Genomic DNA, 21,893 nt, shown 5'->3' with positions numbered 1-21,893 from the left:
ATTTCTCAGGGCTAGGGGAAGAAAGAGAATAAACAAATAAAAATATAATCTATCATAAAGCCTGTTTAGTTGATTTTTTTTCTTTTCTTCTGTGTGTAAAACCTTATTTTTTAAGGGGACACCGTATAACTTCAAATCACTGCGATTTCTGCTTAGTTAAGATTGTCAACATGTTTATCCTGGGACCAACTGCAACCCATGCCCACTAGGGGTCTCTACTCTGAGGCAGCTGTCTTCATATTTACAGCCCATACCCCACTGCACATTACACACACCCATGCCATGTGAACACATGTACTCCTCTTTGTTAGAAGGTTAGAAGGTTAGCTGTTTGAGTTATGTCCGGATGTGCTTCCTCCAGCTTGACAGGCTCGCTGTATCATACTGTATGGCTTCAAACATAACGCTCTTGCTCTCAAATCCTATTTGATAACAGAATACCAGGTCTGAAATCTTAGAAGCATTTTTAAAAATAAACAGTAAGCTATTTTAAAATGTGTTTTGTCTGTCTGCAATAATATGAAATTACAAGTGATATGTTTTTAACGTTGAGTCTTTTATACAAATATTTTACGAGGTTAAAAAAGACACAAATTTTTGTTTGACCCTCAGGCCTAGAAGACTCCCTGAAATCCTCTGCATGAGGATGAGAAATTCGATGACAGAAGGAAGCGCTACCTGCTCCTCTGTCCTCATCCTTTGGGAGCCCACTCTTTACTTAATGAGAAGCTATCTGAAGACTTTGGCCTGCTCGAGGAAACCAGTTTCCCACTGTGACTGGAGACGGGCCTCCAGGTAATCTGGTGATACATACCAAGACTGACAGCAACTTCATCCAGGGAGATGGTTGTTTTCTCAGTTGACAAGGGGTAACTTGGATAGCGAGCTAGAAACTTCTGGCACAGGAGTCCTAGACTTTTCTGTTTTCTGCTTGGCCTTTGCTTTTCAAATTCATCCACAGCGCTGTCCCCAACAACATCAAGCTGCAAAGGGCAGACAAAAGGGAAAGGAGAGATGTCACCGAAATTGCATGTGGAGAAATTGCATGAAAAATGCAGAAGAAATGCATGGACTAATGAGTTATTGGCAAACCTGGGGGGACATCCCAGTCCACAGCATTCTAGATTCTGGTTAAAATATATTCATTACCTAACCCAATTTTCTTAACATTTTATTGGTTGTTTTCTTTGGACTGATTTTTTCCTCCTTTGAAACTTGAGGGTGAGTCTATTGGTGAAAAGCTTAAAAAATGAAAAATAGTCATTTACAGCTTGCTACACCCTTGCTATGAATGTGCTCACTAGACCTATAGATCGGCATCACCGGGAGCTTGCCCCATCCCAGACCTGATGTATCAGAATTTAGGTCCTGGGTAATTCCTATTGACATAAAATTCTGAGATTCACTGGCCTGCATTGCGTCACCAATGTGTTTTATTTTTTACAACTGACCAAGGTTCAAGGAACTGAACAAGGGCAGCTAAGTCTTACTCCTCTTTATTCTTTTTGTAAGGATACTAACGTGGTGTTCTTGTCTCAGTAACCCACATTTGAGAAAGGCTCAGTTCAAGCCGCAAAAGTAAAAGGCTTTTCTTTTTTATTATTTTTTTAATGTTTTTATTTTTTTTTTTTTGAGACAGAGACAGAGCATGAGCAGGGGAGGGGCAGAGAGAGAGGGAGACACAGAATCTGAAACAGGCTTCAGGCCCTGAGCTGTCAGCACAGAGCCCGACAAGGGGCTCGAACTCATGGACCATGAGATCATGACCCGAGCTGAAGTCGGACGCTCAACTGACTGAGCCACCCAGGCGCCCCAGTAAAAAAGGCTTTTCAACGAACTGATTCAAGGAAGAAAGTGGTATGATTATCTCAAAGGGCTTCAGAAGAAAGCATTTGATAAATTTAACACCCATTCATGATTTTTAAAAATGCTCTTAGAAAACCAGAAATGGAGAATTTCTTTAATAAAGTGTACCCATAAAAACCCAACTGCAAACACATGTCTTAATGGAAAAATCTTGGAAGTATTCCCTTAAAATCTGGAAAATGATAAGGATGCCCATTATTACTGTTCCTCTTCTATATCATATTGAAGATCCTAGCCAGTGCCTGAGGACAAGAAAAAGAAACTGAGGCACAGGGATTAGAAAAGAAGAAGCAAAACTTTCACTTTGCAGAAGATGATTGTTTATATAAAAAACTCAAAAGTATCTCAAATTATTTAAAATTATAAGTGAATTTAACAAAGTAGCTATAAAGGCAGATTTAAAAAGAGATTTAAAAAATCAGCTGTGGGGCGCCTGGGTGGCTCAGCCGGTTAAGGGTCCGACTTCAGCTCAGGTCATGATCTCATGGTTTGGGAGATCGAGCCCTGCACTGGGCTCCGTGCTGAGCATGGAGTGTGCGTAGGATTCTCTCTCTCCCTCTCTCTCTGCCTGCCCCTCCTCCACTCGTGTATGTGCATGCACACACACTCTCTCTCTCAAAATAAACATTAAAAAAATCCAATCTAAAGTATATATGGAGGAACAAAAGGCAAAGAATAGCCCACACACTCTGAAGCAAAAATGAGAGTCTTGCTTTACCTGGTATCAAGGCTTATTACCATATGGTATTGGTGTAGGTATGCACAAATTGGCCAATGGAACAGAAGAGAGCCAAGAAACAGATACATACATGAAAAGAACTTTGACATACCACAGAGATAGCAATGACCACTTGGGAGAGCAGGAGGGACTGAATAAATAGTGCAGGGACAATTGATTATAATATACAACATGAAAAGACACAAGCAGTAAGTTGAAATGTAACACACAGAACTGATAAAGGTATTTCAAGAACATACAATAAACTCCTACAAACCAATATGGAAAAATGAATAATAAACATCAGCAAAGAACATGCACAAACACTTCACAGAAAAGGGAAAAAACAACATGGTGGCCAGTAAACATGTCGAAAGAGGCTGAGCCTCACGAGTAACCAAGGAAAAGCAAGTGAATATCACAATAATACACAATTGTACACCCATTCGATTGGCAGAAATTAATAAATTTCACAGTGTCAAGTGTCAGAGAAGTGGATCAATAAATGTTCGTACATTATTGGTGGATGAGAACAGCACTTGGGAAAGCAATTACTTTGTGCATATTTGCATATCCAATGACCTAATCATTTCACTCCTAGATGTGTACCCTAGAAGAGTAGTTCTCAAATTTTTTGGTCATAGAATCCTTTCGTATTCCTAAAAATTACTGAGGAATATCTTCTTTAAATTGATTTTTTACTACCTTTTGATAGAATATTTGGTCATATAAAATATACTTACCATGTACATAATATCTTTAATGCCCCAAACCAGAACAATGCTATTAATTTACATCTGCCTACCCCACAGAGTAACCTTTCTCCTAAATTTGCATGTATCATTTCATGGCCATTTTCAAATAATCCTATCACATATGGATATATTCCTATATAAAATATTGCTTAGGTTTTGTTTGGTTTGGGTTTTCAGCATTTGTAAAATTGAAACTAGTAGATAGTCTTCTGAAACTTGCTCCTTTCAATCAACATACGTCTTTATGATTCATCCACGTTCTTGCATGTAGCTATGATTTTCTCTCATTGTCACTGCTGTTTGATATTCCACTGTATAAATATACCACAATTTAGTTATCCATTCTCCTACTCATAGCCTTGTGTGTTGTTTCCAGTGTGCACTAACAGGAACTGTGCTGCTATGATATTCTTGTTCGTGTCTCTTGGTGTATACACACAGGAGTTTCTCTGGAGCGGTGGTTCTCAAAGTATGGTGTGATTTGTATTTAGTTACATGGAAAAATCTATTAGTTAGCTCTGTCACTGCAATGAAGTATACCAGATTCACTTCATTTTGTTCTATTAATTTCATGTTGTCATTCAGGATATCTTTTTCTCTTCTTTTTCAATTTCTTCATTTTGGTAATTTTTATAGCATAAAAAGTCTACCAAAAGGAGGAAAAAATAGAAGAGAAATAACATTCAAATCTGTAACTTTTCTTAGCAAGCCTAGGAAAAGGTTTAATGGGAGAGTGAAAATTATTGACCATTGATTTTTTTTTTTTCTTTAAAGTATAGATATGCTGCTTATTCAATAGTTCTGGTTCTCCATGGGACAGATAATTTAAAGATGATTTACCTTTAAGGCCCCAAACCAAAGACTTCAACATATATAAAAATAATGAAATTTCCAAAGTCTAAAATAAACTGCTACCCTCAAAATCAGAGAAAAATTATAATTCACAGCAGCATTAAAAAAAGCCCAAACTTTTTTTTAAATCAAAATTATGAAACAGTTCTGCTTTAAAAATTATCATTTTTAAATGTGTACTGGGAGTAGTCAAGGGAGTAGCATATAGAAGAGAAAAAAATACATTCATTATGAAAAAAATAAGACACAGAGTGAGAATTCCATTTCAGCTAGAAGTAAGATATTAAGTTTTGGCATATTTCGATATCTGTAAACAGCAGGGATTTGTGGATGAAAGATACCGCCTGCCTAAAAGTATTTTACCATTATAGACATCTGACATGTCATTAAAAAAAAAAAAAAAAAAAAAAGCGAGGAAGACATTAAGTTTAATACCGCCTTTGGCTCAATGGTAACTGAAAAACTGAGAATCCTATGACTTTTAAGTTGTTAAGTAAAGAGTTTAAAATTCTATAAAGCCTGGGGTGCCTAGGTTGCTCCGTCAGCTAAGACTCTGACTCTTGGTTTCGGCTCAGGTCATGGTCTTGTGGTTTCACGGGTTTGAGCCCCACATCGGCCCCATGTTGACAGCGCAGAACCTGCTTGGGATTCTCTCTCTCCCTTTTTCTCTGCCCCTCCCCACTCACACTGTCTCTGTCTCCCTCAAAATAAATAAACTTAAAAAAAAATTTCTATAAAGCCTGAGACACACAGCCTGTTTACCTGCAGAGAGTCTGTAAAGGCATCATCCTTGTTTTCAATGGGTCTGAACAGTCCCTTTTTCTTCTCCCGGTCTCTTATGTCAGGGCTGGCAGCACTAATGAGCATCTTCAGGTTAGCTGTGGGCGTCCATGGTTCTGCCTGCTGTCTGTCAACAAGCTTAACTGGAGTAATGGGGTTTCTTTCTGGAGTGAAAATTTTTTGCTTTGATAAATCAATTGGTTCATTTTTTATTGGAGTCTTCGGGGCCATCCTTGAGAGATCAACAAATATATTTTCCTATTTAAAAAAAAGAGACCTTTTAGTAAGAAAGAGAAAGGGCAGGTATAAGCTAAGAGCATTTTGTTCCCATGATTCACCGAGACATGAAAATACAAAGAGACCATATATTCACCGCTGAAAAATACCAGGCTAGGACCAATGAAAATAGACTGAAGGATTCATGGAATCCAACAGTGGTTCAGTGAGAACATGATTATCATCTACTGCTTTTAAATACACTTCTCATGGCAGCTCTGGGAAAGAAGTTGAGTGTATGTACCCCTGGTAGATGCTTGTAATTGTTGGGGATGATAATAAGGGCAAATGTGGGCTGAGTCCATACTGCTTCTCCATTTACGAGTTTGCACTAACTAGTGCAGTACAGTTATGCTTTTGTAGTTCAGTGTTCACTGGTGCTAATTTAGAAATTTGTAGCGGGACCAACCAATGGAAAAGTATCCAACAAAATGCCACATTTCAAACCAACCTGGAAGGGCTATTATTCCCTTAGAGCAGTACTTCTCAAACTATCCATGGTGAAGGGCCAGGGTTTTTTATTTCCAAACTCCCACATACTGATATGTAGTTTCACTTCACAGGACTTATATGCATTTTCCACCACCTGTAACTCTCCATGTGAGTTTGTCACTCAAACAACCTACAGCCTGTTCACTAGGAAGAGACCACTGATCATGGGCTTAGATGCCACAGGGGGGCAAGATCAAATTGTTACAGAGCTTTCTAAGTGCCTGCCTTTCAAATTCTGGTCTTAATTTTTTACGGTTTAGCAATAGTTTGTGGGCTAGCACCTGTCCCCAGATCACACTTTGAGTAGACCGCCTTAGATAATTATAAGAAAAGAGCAGTGATGGGTCCATTATGTCCCTTAGTCCACTTTGAAAAAGGACTAAGTGAATAGAAGCCACATTTGGAAATACCAAGTAATGAAAAAAAGTTTCTTTCCCCTAAAATAAGGACTCATCATTCAAAAACGGAAAGATTCTGTTCTTTCTGTAACAGAATTCACCTCCAAGCAATTGCATTTTACATAATGATGAAGGTGGATGAGCTAAAGGTTTGTCCTATAGCTTTTCCTATATATGTAGCATCCTATATATGCTTTTCCTATAGGAATATATATATATATATATATTCCATATATATATATATGCTTTTCTTATATATGTAGCATCCTGTAGCTACTGTGTGCTTGGATTTCCGCTAAGCAGTCCTTTAAGAAAGGTGCTTTCCCACCAATGAGCAACATATGAAGAGAGGAAAAGAAGATTGGGAGCCCCTGGAGTCTGTGTTGGGGGGTGGGGGCGGCATCTCTTGTTCCTTGGATCAGCAAAAGCTGCTGGCTGGCCATGGTGAGGTTTTGCCCCGGTGTCACTGGGGTGGGGGGAGAGGAGGGAATGGGATGGGGGGGATGGTTTCCCACCACGCAGCAGAAACAGCCAGCCTGGAGCACTGCATCTAACCCATATCTCTTAACACATCCGTACTAATGTGCAGTTCTGATGAAGTCTTCTACAAGGGAATTCTGAGGGGAAAGTATTAAGTGTTTACTATGGACCACACCCCATTTTATGTACTTTACATATATTAACACCTCATCCAATCCTGTGACCTAGGTACTATTATTTTTCCAGTCTACAGATGAAGAAACTGAGGCACAGAGAGGTTAAATAACTTGCCTGGGGTCACATACAACCTTCATTCAGTATAAAAGTTACTGGTATGCAAGAAACAGCTGACAGCAGAAGTTTCTGAAATCTTGCATCTAGAAGTGAGCTTATCGTGGGTGCAAACTTTTGTTGGATTAACAAAAGGTACTGAGCAGGCCACTGATCCCCACTGGCACTATGGAGAGGCAGTATGGGGAAGTAGTTACGCACGCAGGCTCTTGGGCCAGCTTACCTGTCTCTGCTGCTTATCAGTGTGGGCAAGCTGCTTGTCTCACTATATTCTAATTCTCTCAACTGAAAATGAAGTGCATAAAAATACCAACCTCAAGGGTTATTAGAGTAGTTCCTGGCATATAGTGAGCCCTCAGTAAAACCTAGCTGTTTCCTGTTCCCCTCTTTCCCATTCTTTGTTACCGTCCATTCTGGCACTCAGAGCTAATACAACACAATGCGTCATATTGCTATTTAACTTCCTAGGTGCATGTCTTGACTCATTAATGTGACTGTGCACTTCTGGAGGTCAGGAATCAAGTTCCATATGGCTCATTCCTCATAGTTTTTTTGGCACAGTGCCTTGCCCCTTATGGGTGCTGACAGAACACTGTGCCTTGATTATCTCGTTTTCCAAAAAGTATCCCTGTGATAGAGGATGTGGGCCAGCCTCACTGAGGTGGACGGAGATGCACACTCCTTCTGTGCTCCCTCTAGCGGACCTACCTATTCTCAAAGGAGTAATGAGCTCCTACTTTTGCCCTATGGAGGAATTATTTAGATGGATTATTTCCTTCAACACTTTGATATATTTTTACTACAGTTTAACACGTAAAGTTGGAGGGGAATTAGGTTACCTGTGAGGTTATGACCGTACACACCTCTACATCAAGAGAAAAAAGAATGCCAAGCAAATTTTTATGCTGAGATCTCAGATGGGCAGAAAGTCAACTGTAATCTAAAGTCAACTGCTTCATCTGTCTGTCTAGCCTGTAGTCCTAACACTGTATAAGTGGAAAGGAAGTTAGAATGAGACTGGAAACCTGGTTTTTGTCTCTGCTCTGTGTCTTTTTGATACTGGACAAATTGTTCTGTCTAGGCCCAAGTTTCCTTATCAATAAAATAAGGGGTTCCAACTAAAGAATCTATCTCTACAGCTTTCCAGCCAGGCTCCCAGCTGTGTGGTGGACACAGGGATGTGCTGAGATCTCTTCAGGAATGAATGACTCATTTCCCCTGATGCTAGAAGCCCTTCACCAGTCTGAGAGGGTGGAGTCCTCCAGAATCATAACTTCCCGGGGAGACCCGGACTGTCCTCGATGCCAATAGAGGTAGCGCTGACATGTAAAAGCCTAGCCAGGCTTGCCCCCACTCGGGATGACTCTGAAGGGTCATTCTAGAACTCCTAGTTGGGTAAACTCCAGACTTCCCCTGAGACTGTCTCAGATCCGCTTCTCCCTCTGTCTAGTTCTGCTGCCTTCCCTTCCTACCCACAGACGTGGCTCCCCAGAGCACCCCTAACAAGCCTCCAGCACGTTACCTCTGTGTCCGATCTGCCTGTCGGTAAATCTAAGTGCAACACCCTGGAAGTAGCTTCTTCGATTAGAGAGGGCCTCGAGAAATGTAACCCTGAAACAGGCTCTCCAATTCTCATATGCAAATGGACACAACATAGCCTCGCTTATCTGCCATAGAGGTGCTGTGAGGATGGGCTCAGATAATGAAGGTGAAGGCAGTTTGTCACCTGAGTGCTATACAAATATTTGTTATGAATTATACCAGTACTTCGACTCTGCTGTATGCAGCCATAGAAAAGCTGTGTAATTATAAGATCTTGGTTCCCGTCTTGCTTGGGTCTCAGATATAGCTTTGATCACGTTACCTCAAATAATATGTGCAGATATCAGCCTTGTTGGGGCCCTTGGCAATATTTTGCCAACTGCTTTTCCAGTTCTATCTCATGCATTATTCTACCTTGTGCCCAAACAGTGCACTTGCTTTTCTTCAAACCTGCCCTGCACCGTTACTTTGTCTTTAATGCTACTGGTGAAGCTTTGCCCCTTGAAACTCGACCTATGGTTTAAGGCTCACTGCAAAGATGACATGTTAGGAAGCGTCTCTTTCTAGCTTTTGACTAACAAACTCTCCTTCTCTTCAGAGCACACTTTCTAGAATGAGTAATCCACACCAAGGGCTTTCCTCTGCCCGTCTCCCAGGGGTTCCCACTGGTCTCATCTAGGTCGCCTCTCACTTGCCAAATCAACAGTAAAACACCTCATTTGACCTCACTGTACAGGTTGAGACTGTTGACTATTCTTGCTCTATGAAACATGCAGCCCTTTGGAAACAGCACATTTTTTCTCTTGGTTCTCTCCCTACTTCTCAGTCTCCTTCGTTGGTTCCTCGTTTTCTACTCTTAGAACCTCAGCTCTCCACTCCTCTCTATTCGCTCTCTCTGGGACAGTTCACTCATCCTCATGTACAGGGCTTTAAAACCAACCTGAATGTTGACAGTTCCCAAGTTTGTATCTGGCTAGGACCTTTCATGAATTCCAAAGTCAGGCAACCAGTGACTCCTGCACACATTTATCTACCTGTAATCACACAGGTGCAGATACATAGCTCAAACTGACCTTCCCTTCTCTCTCAATCACTCCTAAAAACAATGAATGACCTTCAAAGAAAACTTGTGCCCACTAAGTCTGGGCACTGTCCCCAAATGTACTGCTCATTGCTACTTCTTACCAGTTGCCTCCCTCTCCACTTGCCTAAGTCTTAACATTCATCCCTTCAAGCCCTTGTTCAGGGTTATCTCCTTCACAGAGCACCCCAGTAGCTCAATCCTTATTGCTTGCCCCTGCATGCCAAACCATCCATTTTCTTCTTTTGTCCTCCCCAAATGCTCTGTAAACAACTTAAGAGGAGAGTCTTGTTTATTACCTCACAACTGGGCTCAGGAAATGTGGGTAATGAAACTGAAAACTGTACACTTAAAAAAAAATTCCTCCGTAAGTAGCAAGAAGATGCATGCATCATACAGTACCTCTAGTTCTTGACCAATGTGTAGAAAGTCAAGAAAGAGAAATCCTCTAAATGCCAGCTGACTCACAAAACACTGTGCCAGGCATCTCTCAGAGGCTTTCAAGCAACAATTCAACACCATCAGCTTCTGGCCATTCTGAGTATCTTGAACATTTCTAGAACACCTGCACCTCACATTATTTCCTCTGCCTACAATGTCTGTTCTGCTCACTCCTGTTTTTCTGTAGGCTGAACGTCCTCAGGCATGGAGGCGTGGTTAGCCCAGATGTTACCTGCTCTGTGAAGCTTCCCAAATCTCCCGGGATTCCCTGTGAATGTATTTCCTCCTCTGTTATTTTGCCAAACATTTTGTTCCCACTCCTGTGATGGCACTTGGCAAATGATAGTACAGTTGGGTAGTTTTATCTTTGCGTTGTCACTGAGTACAGTGTGAACAGTATGTGTTGCTGGGTACTTTACAAACACCTAAAGAGGGAGGTGCTATTTATTAGCTCCAATTTATGGAAGAAAAAAATAAGCTTAGAGAGGTTAGGAAACTTAAACCACTGTATCTCAGCACCTGGAATATAAATATTTATTGAGTGACTGAATAAATATATTAGTTCGAGGTTATGGAGCTAATAAATGGCAGAGCAGGAAATCAAACCCAGATCTCTGTTACTGCAAACCCCACGTTCTCGCCATCCCTAGAAATCCTCCTTTGTTTACTACACAGCAATGTGAAAAGGAGACGAAAGCTCCACCTAGGCTCTGGGCAGAAGCACTATTCTCATTCCTTGCCTTCTCTTTGAGAGGTGAAATAATCCCTGCTCATACAATCCATTTCAAACATTTTAACCACTTTTCCAACCTCTTTGTGGAGTCATTTGAGTTATTCTCCACGCCTATTAAAATGGGAAAGTTCATCTGCAAACAGTACTCACTGATACCAACCAGAGTAGAATGCCCTTGTGGAAGGCACTTGATAAAAAAAATCACTGACCCAGAAGGAAAGAAGTAGACGCTAACTCAGGCTTTATATAAATGCATACACATTCCTTCAAAGCTATTCCATCCAAATTATAAAGGAAAACAAGAAGTTTTGCTCTGAAAATCCCAAAGCCAAAACTCTCAATATACATTTAAAATTTTTTTTTTCAACCTTTTTTATTTTTATTTTTGGGACAGAGAGAGACTGAGCATGAACGGGGGAGGGGCAGAGAGAGAGGGAGACACAGAATCGGAAACAGGCTCCAGGCTCTGAGCCATCAGCCCAGAGCCTGACGCGGGGCTCGAACTCACGGGCCGCGAGATCGTGACCTGGCTGAAGTCGGACGCTTAACCGACTGCGCCACCCAGGCGCCCCTGAATATACATTTTAAAGTCTGGGCATTTCCATCCTCATATGGCTTAGGTTCATTTTTAGAAAGTCCTCTTGAAAACAACAATGTTTTGGTATCCTTCTTTTCCTAACAAAAAAATTTTGAAGGCTAGGAAAAAAAAACAACAACACGACAAAACATACAGTTGCACACCTATCCAAAATTAATGGTTGTCAAGTATTTTCAAAGGTCCACATAAGAGGTGCTTTGCAACCAGACAGTTTCATTGTTGATGGCAAGTCTAAAAATAAAGACAAGGAGCCTAGAGAAGTGCAATGCCCAAGTAAGTTGCTATGCTCAGATTTGTATTCAAAGTTTCTGTTATATATTTGGCTTCTGCCTAAAAATGCTTAGACATTCACTAACAAGCTATTACACCTTTTCCGTAGGGCACTAGCTGGTGAGTGCAGCTGTGCCGATGTGGGGATGGTGACAGTTTAGACATTACAATGGCCACTTCGTTATGGGTCTTGAAGACACAACCATGGTCTTAAAAGTCACAAGGGGTGCAGAAAGAGAGAGAAAGGCTCAGTACAGAACCAGGAGCAGCACTGTAAAATATTCAGAGTATGCTAGTGGGCTAAGTCATTTTATCTCCCTATATATGGGTGGCACAGGTCTTAATTTTGGGTGAATGGAATAGTCGCTAGGAGAGGGTTCATTGGTATGAAGAACACTTCACAGCACTTTAAATATCCAGTATTTACAATGTACAGTCTATATTCCAGGACCCAAGGGGTAACATTCCTGCACAGCATGAGCTAATCCACTCTTGACAACTGTAAGTATAAATTTTTGGTTGCAGTGTCCAGCACATTTTCGATTCATATAAATTGGTTTCAACATTACATCTAACAGCCTCTTTCTACTGCGCAGTGAGTGAGAAACTCAACAATAATGGTTTGGATGCCTCCATTTTAAAAAAAGTATATTTCTGTAACGATCGTCAACATTATTATGTTTATAAGACAAATACAAGTGCCATGTCGAAATACTTCATTGAATTAGAAATGACCATCTTAAATATGTTAGAGCATAAGGTATTTAAGCACACTTACCTTTTGTGCATTTTCCCCATCTTCAATTGCAAAATCTAGTCTGGGCTGCCTGGGGTTGATCAGGTCTTTTAATGTTAAACAATTTATCTCCATCTGTAATGCACAATTACATTAGAAAATGATTTTACAATTGGATGTTTTCTCCTCCAACAAAAATATTTATTACTTGCTCGTGAACATGAACTTCCCCTCTCTAAACTCATCCTGGGAATTTCCAGGAGTGCAGCCACCCTCAACTCTAAAACGCACATGAATAACACGAACACTTAAAGTGTGTTTGATGATTACTAAAAACCTGAGAAGGCAAAAAATCGACAAAACTGGTAATCGTTTATGAAAAGCAACAGCACAAAACAAAGTTACCAAGTCAGAAGAGTGTAGGGCAAATCTGTCAGAAAGCACAGGGTCTCCTAGGTCAGTTAATTTTGGCGCAAAGAACTGGGAGGAATTCGGCTTTGAGGGGGTTTTGAATCAGGGGGGAGGGAAACCTGATCGTTAGACCAAACCCACTCAGCTCTTAACGCAGCCCCTTCCCAGGCCTCCAAGCAGACCCCAAGGATAAACTCTTCCAATGAACCCCCCAGATCGTGAGGAACAACAAGTCCCCTCTACTGCCTCACGGGAGGGAGAGCTGGAGCCAGGACACCCCACACGCTCTTGGTCCGGCGGCAGAAATGACTCGATCCCCACCAGCCAGGGAGGCTGGCAGCCTGGGCGGGAGGGGGGGGTCCCCTTTTACCCCAATTCCCGCCTCCACGCAGCGCTTAGGGCCGCACGCTACTTACTCCCACTTTGAGAAGGAGGTTTCCTGCCTCTGTGGGGACCTTTCACGATCCCACACCGGCGAGGGACCAGCGGGGAGAGGAGATCAGCAGGCGGGCGGCGACATCGGGCGGGGAAAGCGAGGCGCGCAGATCCCCGCTCCGAGCGCCCTGAGCTGGCGGGGACCCCGCGGTGTCAGGGCAGCGCCAGCGCTCCAGCCCCGGATCGCAGTCCCCGCTAAAACACCTCCTCTGGCGCCTTGAGACCGAATTTGAGAATCAGCCAATCAGCGGCGGCCGGCGGGATGGCCCCGGCCAATCGCTCGGCGGCACGGCCCGGGCCCGCCGCCCCTCGGAGTCTTGGCGCTCCCGGCCGCGCGTTTCGCCCTCACCCGCCCAATTGTTACCGCCTCGGGCCCCCTCCCCCTTCCGGGTACCTGGAAACCTCGGGCCCGGGAGCCAATTCCTGCCGGGGACTTGGGCCCGGGCGGCCGCGGGAAAGCCAAGGTGGGGGCGGCGGGAGGAGGAGGGGAGCTCTTTTGTTATGCATAAAAGGCCCGCTCCTGTCCTTTCGGCTTGCCGCGCTGGGGGACCGCGGGCACAGCCAGGGGAGGGGAAAGCAGATGGAGTTTGGAAAAACGATATACACACTCTGGACGCTGCCGCCGCCACCCCCTACCCGCAGCAACCTGCGCGGAAGCTAAGTTGTCCAGGCTTGTTGGGGCAAACTTCCTAACGCCGCACGCTGGTGTGGCACGTGAACCATAGTTACCACTCTATGCTGCGAGCAGATGGCACGCCAGTTAGTCCTGGAAACTAGACTGCAAGCACAACCAGCTGTTTTGGTTTTCTTTCTTTTCCTTTTCTTTCTTTTCCTTTCTTGTTAAGTCTGGAAGAGTTTTTTTGGTGTTCCTTTTTAAGAACATCGCCAATAATTAAGGGGGAAAAGACTTACCAAATAATTCTTTGCAACATGCACTAGCATTCCGGGAAGTAGTCGAGAAAATTTCCTCGACTTGCTGATTTGTATTAAGTGTTTCACTTCCTTCAGCTTTAGTTTCTTATTTGAAATATGGATATTGATAGAGACAGCTGTGTGTGTATGTATGTGGTGTGTTTTACTAGATTAGTGCTTAGAACAGTTTTACATTTACAGGAAAATTGAGAAGATAGGACACAGAGTGCCCATATATCCCGCACTCAGTTTTGCCTGTTTAACACCTTATATTTGTATAGCGTTTTTGTTGAAATTAATGAGCCAATAATGATAACTGAAGTCATTTCTTTATTCAGATTTCCTTAAATTACCTACTGTTTTTCTGTTCCAGGATACTGCATTATATTTAGTGTTTATGTCTCCTTAGGCTCCTCTTGGCCATGATATTTCTCATACTTTCCCGGTTTTTGCTGGCCCCCATGGTTTTGAGGAATAACTGGTAAGTCATTTTGTAGGATGTCCTGCTGTTGGTATTTGAGACATCCTTTTAAAAGCATGTCTACAGACACTTCCCAACAAATCATATACCTCCTTATCCTTTCCTGTCTAGTGCTCTGCTCTCCACTCCTCACCTCCCAAGCAGAATTTAGAATGCTCAATCAAGTCCTTCACTTTGTACTCTGTTTAGATTACTGATAAATACAGCCTAAAAATCACTGTTAGATGGTATCAAAGAGACACGCATGGAAACATTAGACATATAGGAAAATAACAACAGTAATAAAAATTTGACATTTTTATATGAGAAATGATATTTTGAACTGAAATCTATCTTCTAGGTAGAAGCATAAGGAGACAAGTATAAAGAATAAAATTCCATTTATTAAATTTACACTTGTATAGAAGCAGAAAATTTTGATTAGGAAATATTTTTTTTCCAACTGTATTAATTTGCTGTGGCTGCTGTGACAAATTACTACAACCTGGTTGATTTAGAAGAATAGAGATTCATTTTCTCACAGTTCTGGGGGCAGAAGTCTGAGATCAGGGTGTTGGCTGAGCCACATTCCCTCTGGGGCTCTAAAGGAGAATCTGTTTTTTGCCTCTTCCAGCTTCTGGTGACTATAAGCAATCTTTGATATTTGGCTGCCTCACTTGGTTCTCTGCCTCCGTGGTTACATTGCCTGCTCCCCTTCTATCTGTTAAATATTGTGTATCTCTCATAAGGACACTTGTTACTGAATGTAGGTCCCACCTATATTCAGGATGGTTTCCCCTTTAGGTCCTTAACTTAATTACATCTGCAAAGACCTTTTTTCCCATATAAGGTAACATTCATGGGTTCCACAGATTAGGACGTGGATATTCCTTTTGGGGACCACCATCTCCACTTTCGAATGATTAAAGTCTATTCATTTCTCTGATATTTTAAAATAATAATGGTGTCTCTTTGAGATTAGGCAGTTTTATGTTACAGACCTTTTCCTAGCATTTTCAGTGTTTTTTCTATCTATGTTTCAAATGTAGCCACTATTCAGAACAAGAATAACTCAACATATAGCTTCAGACTCTTGCATTGCTTGCTTAAAGAGTGATCTTAAATTTGGAGGGAAACTGGAAAATGAGTGTTCGATGGGCAAATTCGGAGACATTCCTCTAATACACTTACTTCGCTGCCTTCAGGTCCCAGAGTTTGTAAATGTTCTGTCAATCTCTCAGTTACTCAGTGGACACTGATGGTGGCTGGGAACTTGGGTGGGGCATCAAGAAGAGTCCTTGCATGTGGCTTCTCAGTGTAGCTTGATCTTCCTTACAGCATGGTGGCTAAGGCAATTGGACTTCTTTCAGGAGCTCAGGACTCCACCATGAGTACCCAAGTCCACAAAGTGGAAATTGTACTGCCTTTCATGATGTAACCTTAGACCTAAGGTAGCATCAATTCTGCTATATCTTTTGGATGAAGCAGTCAAAGATCCACCCATATTTGATAGGAAAGGACATATACCCTACCCTTCCTTTTTTTTTTTTTTGGTTTCAAGTTTTTATTTAAGTTCTAGTTAGTTAACTTATAGTATAATATTGGTTTCAGGGACAGATTCATCACTTACATATAACACCCAGTGCTCATCACAAGTATCCTCCTTAATGCCCATTACCCATTTAGCCCATCCCTTGCCCACCTCCCCTCCAGCAATCCTGTTTGTTCTCTATAGTTAATAGTCTCTTATGGTTTGCCTCCCTCTCTCTCTCTTTTTTTCTTTCCTTCTCCTATGTTCATCTGTTTTTTCTTTAAAAAATTTTTATTTAAATGTTTATTTATTTTTGAGAGAGAAAAACAGAGTGTGAGTGGGCAAGGGGCAGAAAGAGAGGAAGACAGAATCGGGCTTCAGGCTCTGAGCTGTCAGCACAGAGCCCATTGCAGAGCTTGAACCCAGGAACCACGAGATCATGACCTGAGCTGAAGTCAGATGCTTAACCAACTGAGCCATCCAGGCACCCCAACTGTTTTTTTTTTTCTTAAATTCCACATATGAGTGAAATCATATGATATTTATCTTTCTCTAACTTATTTCACTTAGCATAATTTACTCAAGCTCCATCCATGTTGTTGCAAATGGCAAGATATCATTCTTTTTTTTTTTTAATGTTTATTAATTTTTGAGAGAGACAGAGACAGAATGTGAGTGGGTTAGGGGCAGAGAGAGAGGGAGACACAGAATCCGAAGCAGGCTCAGGCTCCGAGCTATCAGCACAGAGCCTGATGCAGGGCTTGAACTCACGAGCTGTGAGATCATGACCTGAGCCGAAGTCGGATGCTCAACCGACTGAGCCACCCTGGTGCCCCAAGATATCATTCTTTTTGGTGGCTAATATTCCATTGCATATATAACACCACATCTTCTTTATCAGTTCATCAGATAGTGGACATTTGGGCTTTTTCCATAATTTGGCTATTGTTGATAATGCTGCTATAAACATCAGGGTGCATGCCCCTTCAAATCAGTATTTTTGTATCCTTTGGGCAAATACCTAGTGGTGTAATTGCTGGATCATAGGGTAGTTCTATTTTTAACTTTTTGAGGAAGCTCCATACTGTTTTCCAGAGTGGCTGCACCAGTTTTCATTCCCGCCAACAGTTTAAGAGGGTTCCCCTCTCTCTGCATCCTCGCCAACATCTATTATTTCCTGTGATGTTAATTTTGGCCATTCTGACAGGTGTGAGGTGGTATCTTATTGTGGTTTGGATTTGTGTTTCTTTGAAGATGAGTGATGTTGAGCATCTTTTTCTTTTTTTTTTTAATTTTTTTTAATGTTTGTTTATTTTTGAGACAGAGAGAGACAGAGCATGAACGGGGGAGGGGCAGAGAGAGGGAGACACAGAATTGGAAGCAGGCTCCAGGCTCCGAGCCATCAGCCCAGAGCCCGACGCGGGGCTCGAACTCACGGACCGCGAGATTGTGACCTGAGCTGAAGTCGGACGCTCAACCGACTGAGCCACCCAGGCGCCCCGTTGAACATCTTTTCATGTGTTTGTTAGCCACAGATGTCTTTTTTTGAATAATGTCTGTCTTCTGCCCATTTCTTAACTGGATTATTTGTTTTTTGGGGGGGGTATTGAGTTTGATAAGTTCTTTATAGATTTTGGATACTAACCCTTTGTCAGATATGTCATTTGCAATTATCTTCTTCCATTCCATAGGTTGCCTTTTAGTTTTGTTGATTGTTTCCTTAGCTCTGCAGAAGCTTTTTGTCTTGATGAGGTCCCAATAGTTCATTTTCATTTTTGCTTTTGTTTCCCTTGTCTCCAGAGACCTGTCTAATAAGATGATGCTACGGCCGATGTCACAAAGATTGCTGCCTGTGTTCTTCTCTAGGTAATGGTCTTTAAACACATTTAGGTCTTTCATCCATTTGAATTTTTTTTTTTTGATACACCCTATGTTTCAATGGAAGAAGTGTCAAATGATTTGGGGCTATATTTTAAAACTGGCACACCAGGTTTCCTGCTGATTGAATTATTTTGCAATTCTACCTCTATAAACTCTGCCTGAAAGGTCCCTGACTTTGGAACAGTATTGTACTGCCCACATAGCAACAGTCACCAGGGCTCTGTATTGTGCTAGGGCTGTGGTTCTCAACGCTGTCTATGCTTTAGAATCCCATGGGGGGAGATTTTTTTAAAATACCAGTACCTGAATCCCACACCCAGAGATTTCTAGTTTACCTGATCTGGAATTGTGCTCGGGTGTTTTTTTTCCAATGCCTAGTTTCTTGTGCCTTAGCATCATGCTGGTTGTATGCTTATTCATTGATTTTGGGGGATGCTTCCGACTCAGTGATTTCAGAAATGGACCCTCTTGTGCCATCAATGAAGAGAGGAAGATTTGGGCAGGTGGGTCACCCTCTGGCGTAGATGCAGAATTCAGAGGGTTGGGTCTTACTGGTTCATGGCTAAGTCACTGATTTTTGAAAGGAGTTGAGGTTGTAAATGAGTTCTCATGGGTGAGGTAGAGAATGAGCAGCAAGGGTTGTGACCAAGAGAAAATACATTGATGACATGTGACATTCCTCTGTGCAAAGGAGGAAATCAAGCTTATCAAACTTGCAAATAGTCTTTTATCCCTTGACGGTTGCAAATCCCAAGAGTTTTTACACTTTACAGTAAAAATACTTGGTAGTGAAATATTAATTCATGTCAGTCAGACAGGTTGAGTTGTCTAGTTAATATTTAAGCTTCCTCAGATATTTTCCTTTTCCTTTTTTAAAAAAAATTTTTAATGTTTATTTAATTTTGAGAGAGAGACAGAGTGTGAGCAGGGGAGGGGCAGAGAGAGGGAGACACAGAATCCGAAGCAGGCTCCAGGCTCTGAGTTGTCAGCATGGAGCCTGAGGCTGGGCTCATACCCACAAACCTTGAGATTGTGACCTGAGCCGAAGAAGTCTGATGCTTAACTGACTGAGCCACCCAGGTGCCCCAATATTTTCCTTTTCTTCCACTCCCTCAAACTCAGTCATCTGGGTGTAGCATCATCTGTTCTCAAAAGTTCAGTTACAGAGGGAATTAGAGGTTGACGTTTTCTCCACAAGGAGCAACAGAGGGACCTTGGCTTCACATCCTGGCAATTCTCAAGTCTCTTTTGAGTGTATCAATTTAGCAGTTCATAAACTGAGGGCTGTTCTTTTTTTTTTAATATAATTTATTGTCAAATTAGTTTGCATACAACACCCAGTGCTCATCCCAACAAGTGCTCTCCTTCATGCCCATCACCCACTTTCCCCTCTCCCCCACCTCCCATCAACCCTCAGTTTGTTCTCAGTCCTTAAGAGTCTCTTATGGTTGCCTCCCTCTCTGTAACTTTTTTCCCCTCCCCCTCCCCCCTGGTCTTCTGTTAAGTTTCTCAGGATCCATATAGGAGTGAAAACATATGGTATCTGTCTTTCTCTGCCTGACCTATTTCACTTAGCATAACACATACCCTCCAGTTCCATCCGCATTGCTGCAAGTGGCCAGATTTCATTCTTTCTCATTGCCAAGTAGTATTCCATTGTATATATAAACCACATCTTCTTTATCCGTTCGTCAGTTGATGGACATTTGGGCTCTTTCCATAATTTGACTATTGTTAAAAGTGCTGCTATAAACATTGGGGTACAAGTGCCCCTATGCATCAGCACTCCTGAATCCCTTAGGTAAATTCCTAGCAGTGCTATTGCTGGGTCATAGGGTATATCTATTTTTAATTTTTTGAGGAACCTCCACACTGTTTTTAAAAATGGCCTTTGTCTGCAGCCATTCATGGGCCTAATACATTTGTTTCTCTAACTGCTAGAAAGTTCAAAGAATGCAGATTTATTCTTGGCTGACCATAAGCTATGTCAGGAGAGTAAGTCTATGATTGGTTCCTGCTCATAGCCTTAGCAACAACAACAACAAAAAGATCATATTAATACCAAAGGGCAGTTATGGCTCCCATCTCAAATTGCATCCAGATGTCCAGCTCTTCTAAGAGAGGTACCTAAGCTGTGATCACATGTCCCATAGGGAACAGAGGAATTCATTCTTTATAGATTCGTTGTCATCGTTAGCACTGTGGAGCAAGGTCATTTTCCTTAGTGATCATGTAATTTGTGTTCTCACTAAAGGAAAAGATAGTGTGTTTGGTGTGCATGCATGTGTATGTGTGTACCCATGTGTGCATGTTGAAGGCCAGGATGTGGAGAGGGTTTTGTGCTGTAACAAACATTCCAAACCACAACAGATAGGATGAATTCCAAGCTGGGTTAGGTGTTTCTGGAAATGTGATAGTGGAGGGTGTATAACGGGCCACCCTTTACGTGGCTCCACATCTATGCTGCCACTCTGGAAGGGTCATGGTGGACGGAACAGTAAAAATGGGAATTGACCACTGCCCTGGAATTGAGATTCTGGAGAAAATGGGGGACAAGCTTCACTTTAATTTCCAGAGCCTTATAGAAGGGAAGGAATTCACACCGAGGAGTAGAGAAACAGGTTCTAGCCCAGGCTTGGCCGGAACTTGCTGGGTAACCTGAAACAGAAAAGTATTGCCTACCTGGGGCTCAGGTCTCTCTTTAAAGTGGTAGGATTAGGGTGCCACCTAACGTGGGTGGCCCAGTGAGTTGAACACCTGACTTCGGCTCGGGTCATGATCTCACAGTTCATGAGTTTGAGCCTCATATCGGACTACCTGCTGTCGGCATGGAGCCTGCTTCGTATCCTCTGTTTCTGTCTCTCTCTGCCCCTCTCTGGTGTGCTCACAGGCACAAACTCTTTAAAAAATAAATGCACGTTAAAAAATATTAAGTGGTAGGAATGATTTGGAAAACCTCTGAACCTGCCAATTCCGTCATTCTAAATACTTAGTGGACACTTAGGTTATCATCTTAAAACTACTCACTACTGAGTCCTTATCACTTAGTATGGATATATAAGAATATTACTGAAATAAATTTTTATTTCCATATTTAGTGAAACTGAACACCTCTTTCCTTATTACATTACATAATGTACATACATTAGTAAGGAGAATATTAAAAAAATATCAGGCCAAAGACTGATCTTTGTGACCTTTATTCTTCTAGGCTTAGAATTAAATGGCTGAATGTATTTATATACCTACCTAATAGCATCATATTAATAACATTTATTCATTGTGATCCTTGGTAGGACCGCATGAAGATGCTTCCATTGTGCAGTGGAAAGAGGAGGTTGGGGTCGGAAGTGGTGGAAAGAAGGCTTGGGGTTAGCAGCTCAGGAACTAGAAACTTGTGCTTAAATACTACAGATATTGCCTTTCCTAACCCAGAACCATCTTATATGCAGAGCCTTTCACCTTGAAAAAACTAGACAATTAGAATATTGAACTCAAATGGAGATGTATTAGCCCAGGTCTTCTCTAAACAATCAGGGGGAAATGTTCGTGTACAAAGGTTAATGTATCGTCCACAAGAAGTCTCTGTTAAAATGCATACTGTTCCTGGAAAGAGTAATCATTTAACCAACATCGCCCACATAGCACATTAAGACGTCTTTCCTCAGTCTGCCCCTGGAGATGAAAATGGGGTTAATTTCTCTGTAATACTTCATGTAACACACTGGACCTTCTAGCTCCTTCAGAAACTCACCCCTGTCTCGCCAGTGAATTCTGAGAGTCCCTGGTCATACCTCCTCTCAAAACAGGTTCTTTAAATCTTCCCTGATACCCAAGGCCTCCCCTGCCATATGTTGGTTTCTTTCTGCCCTTATTAGTGATGCGTGACATCGGGTATCTCCAGGTAGCATGGCCACCTCTGGCAAGTAAAGCCGTTGGCACTCAGGTCAGGGA

The 21,893-nt window shown here is 42.0% G+C and overlaps 1 protein-coding gene and 1 long non-coding RNA gene across 3 annotated transcripts in view; one reads left to right on the top strand and one right to left on the bottom strand.

Moving 5' to 3' along the window:
- E2F7 (E2F transcription factor 7) overlaps positions 1–13,331 on the bottom strand; it is a 40,209-nt gene extending 26,878 nt beyond the window's left edge. For both annotated transcript variants that reach the window (XM_040491365.1, XM_040491366.1), the window contains exons 1-4: positions 13,137–13,331; positions 12,352–12,444; positions 4,954–5,229; positions 815–983 (exon numbers count right to left, since the gene is read on the bottom strand). In XM_040491365.1, the coding sequence (XP_040347299.1) occupies positions 815–983; positions 4,954–5,229; positions 12,352–12,444 (538 nt within the window). In that variant the 5' untranslated portion in view covers positions 13,137–13,331. The remainder of the gene's footprint in view (positions 1–814; positions 984–4,953; positions 5,230–12,351; positions 12,445–13,136) is intronic.
- A 183-nt stretch (positions 13,332–13,514) lies between these two features.
- Positions 13,515–17,925, top strand: LOC121041069 (uncharacterized). The gene is made up of 3 exons (XR_005795553.1): positions 13,515–13,619; positions 14,441–14,548; positions 17,859–17,925. It is a non-coding gene; the product is annotated as an uncharacterized LOC121041069 (long non-coding RNA).
- Positions 17,926–21,893: the final 3,968 nt, after the last annotated feature.

This window comes from Herpailurus yagouaroundi, unplaced genomic scaffold (assembly GCF_014898765.1).
Source record: "Herpailurus yagouaroundi ecotype Mexico unplaced genomic scaffold, PumYag 182, whole genome shotgun sequence".
In the NCBI taxonomy this organism is placed as follows: domain Eukaryota; kingdom Metazoa; phylum Chordata; class Mammalia; order Carnivora; family Felidae; genus Herpailurus; species Herpailurus yagouaroundi.
This window is presented reverse-complemented; position numbering and strand designations above follow the sequence as displayed.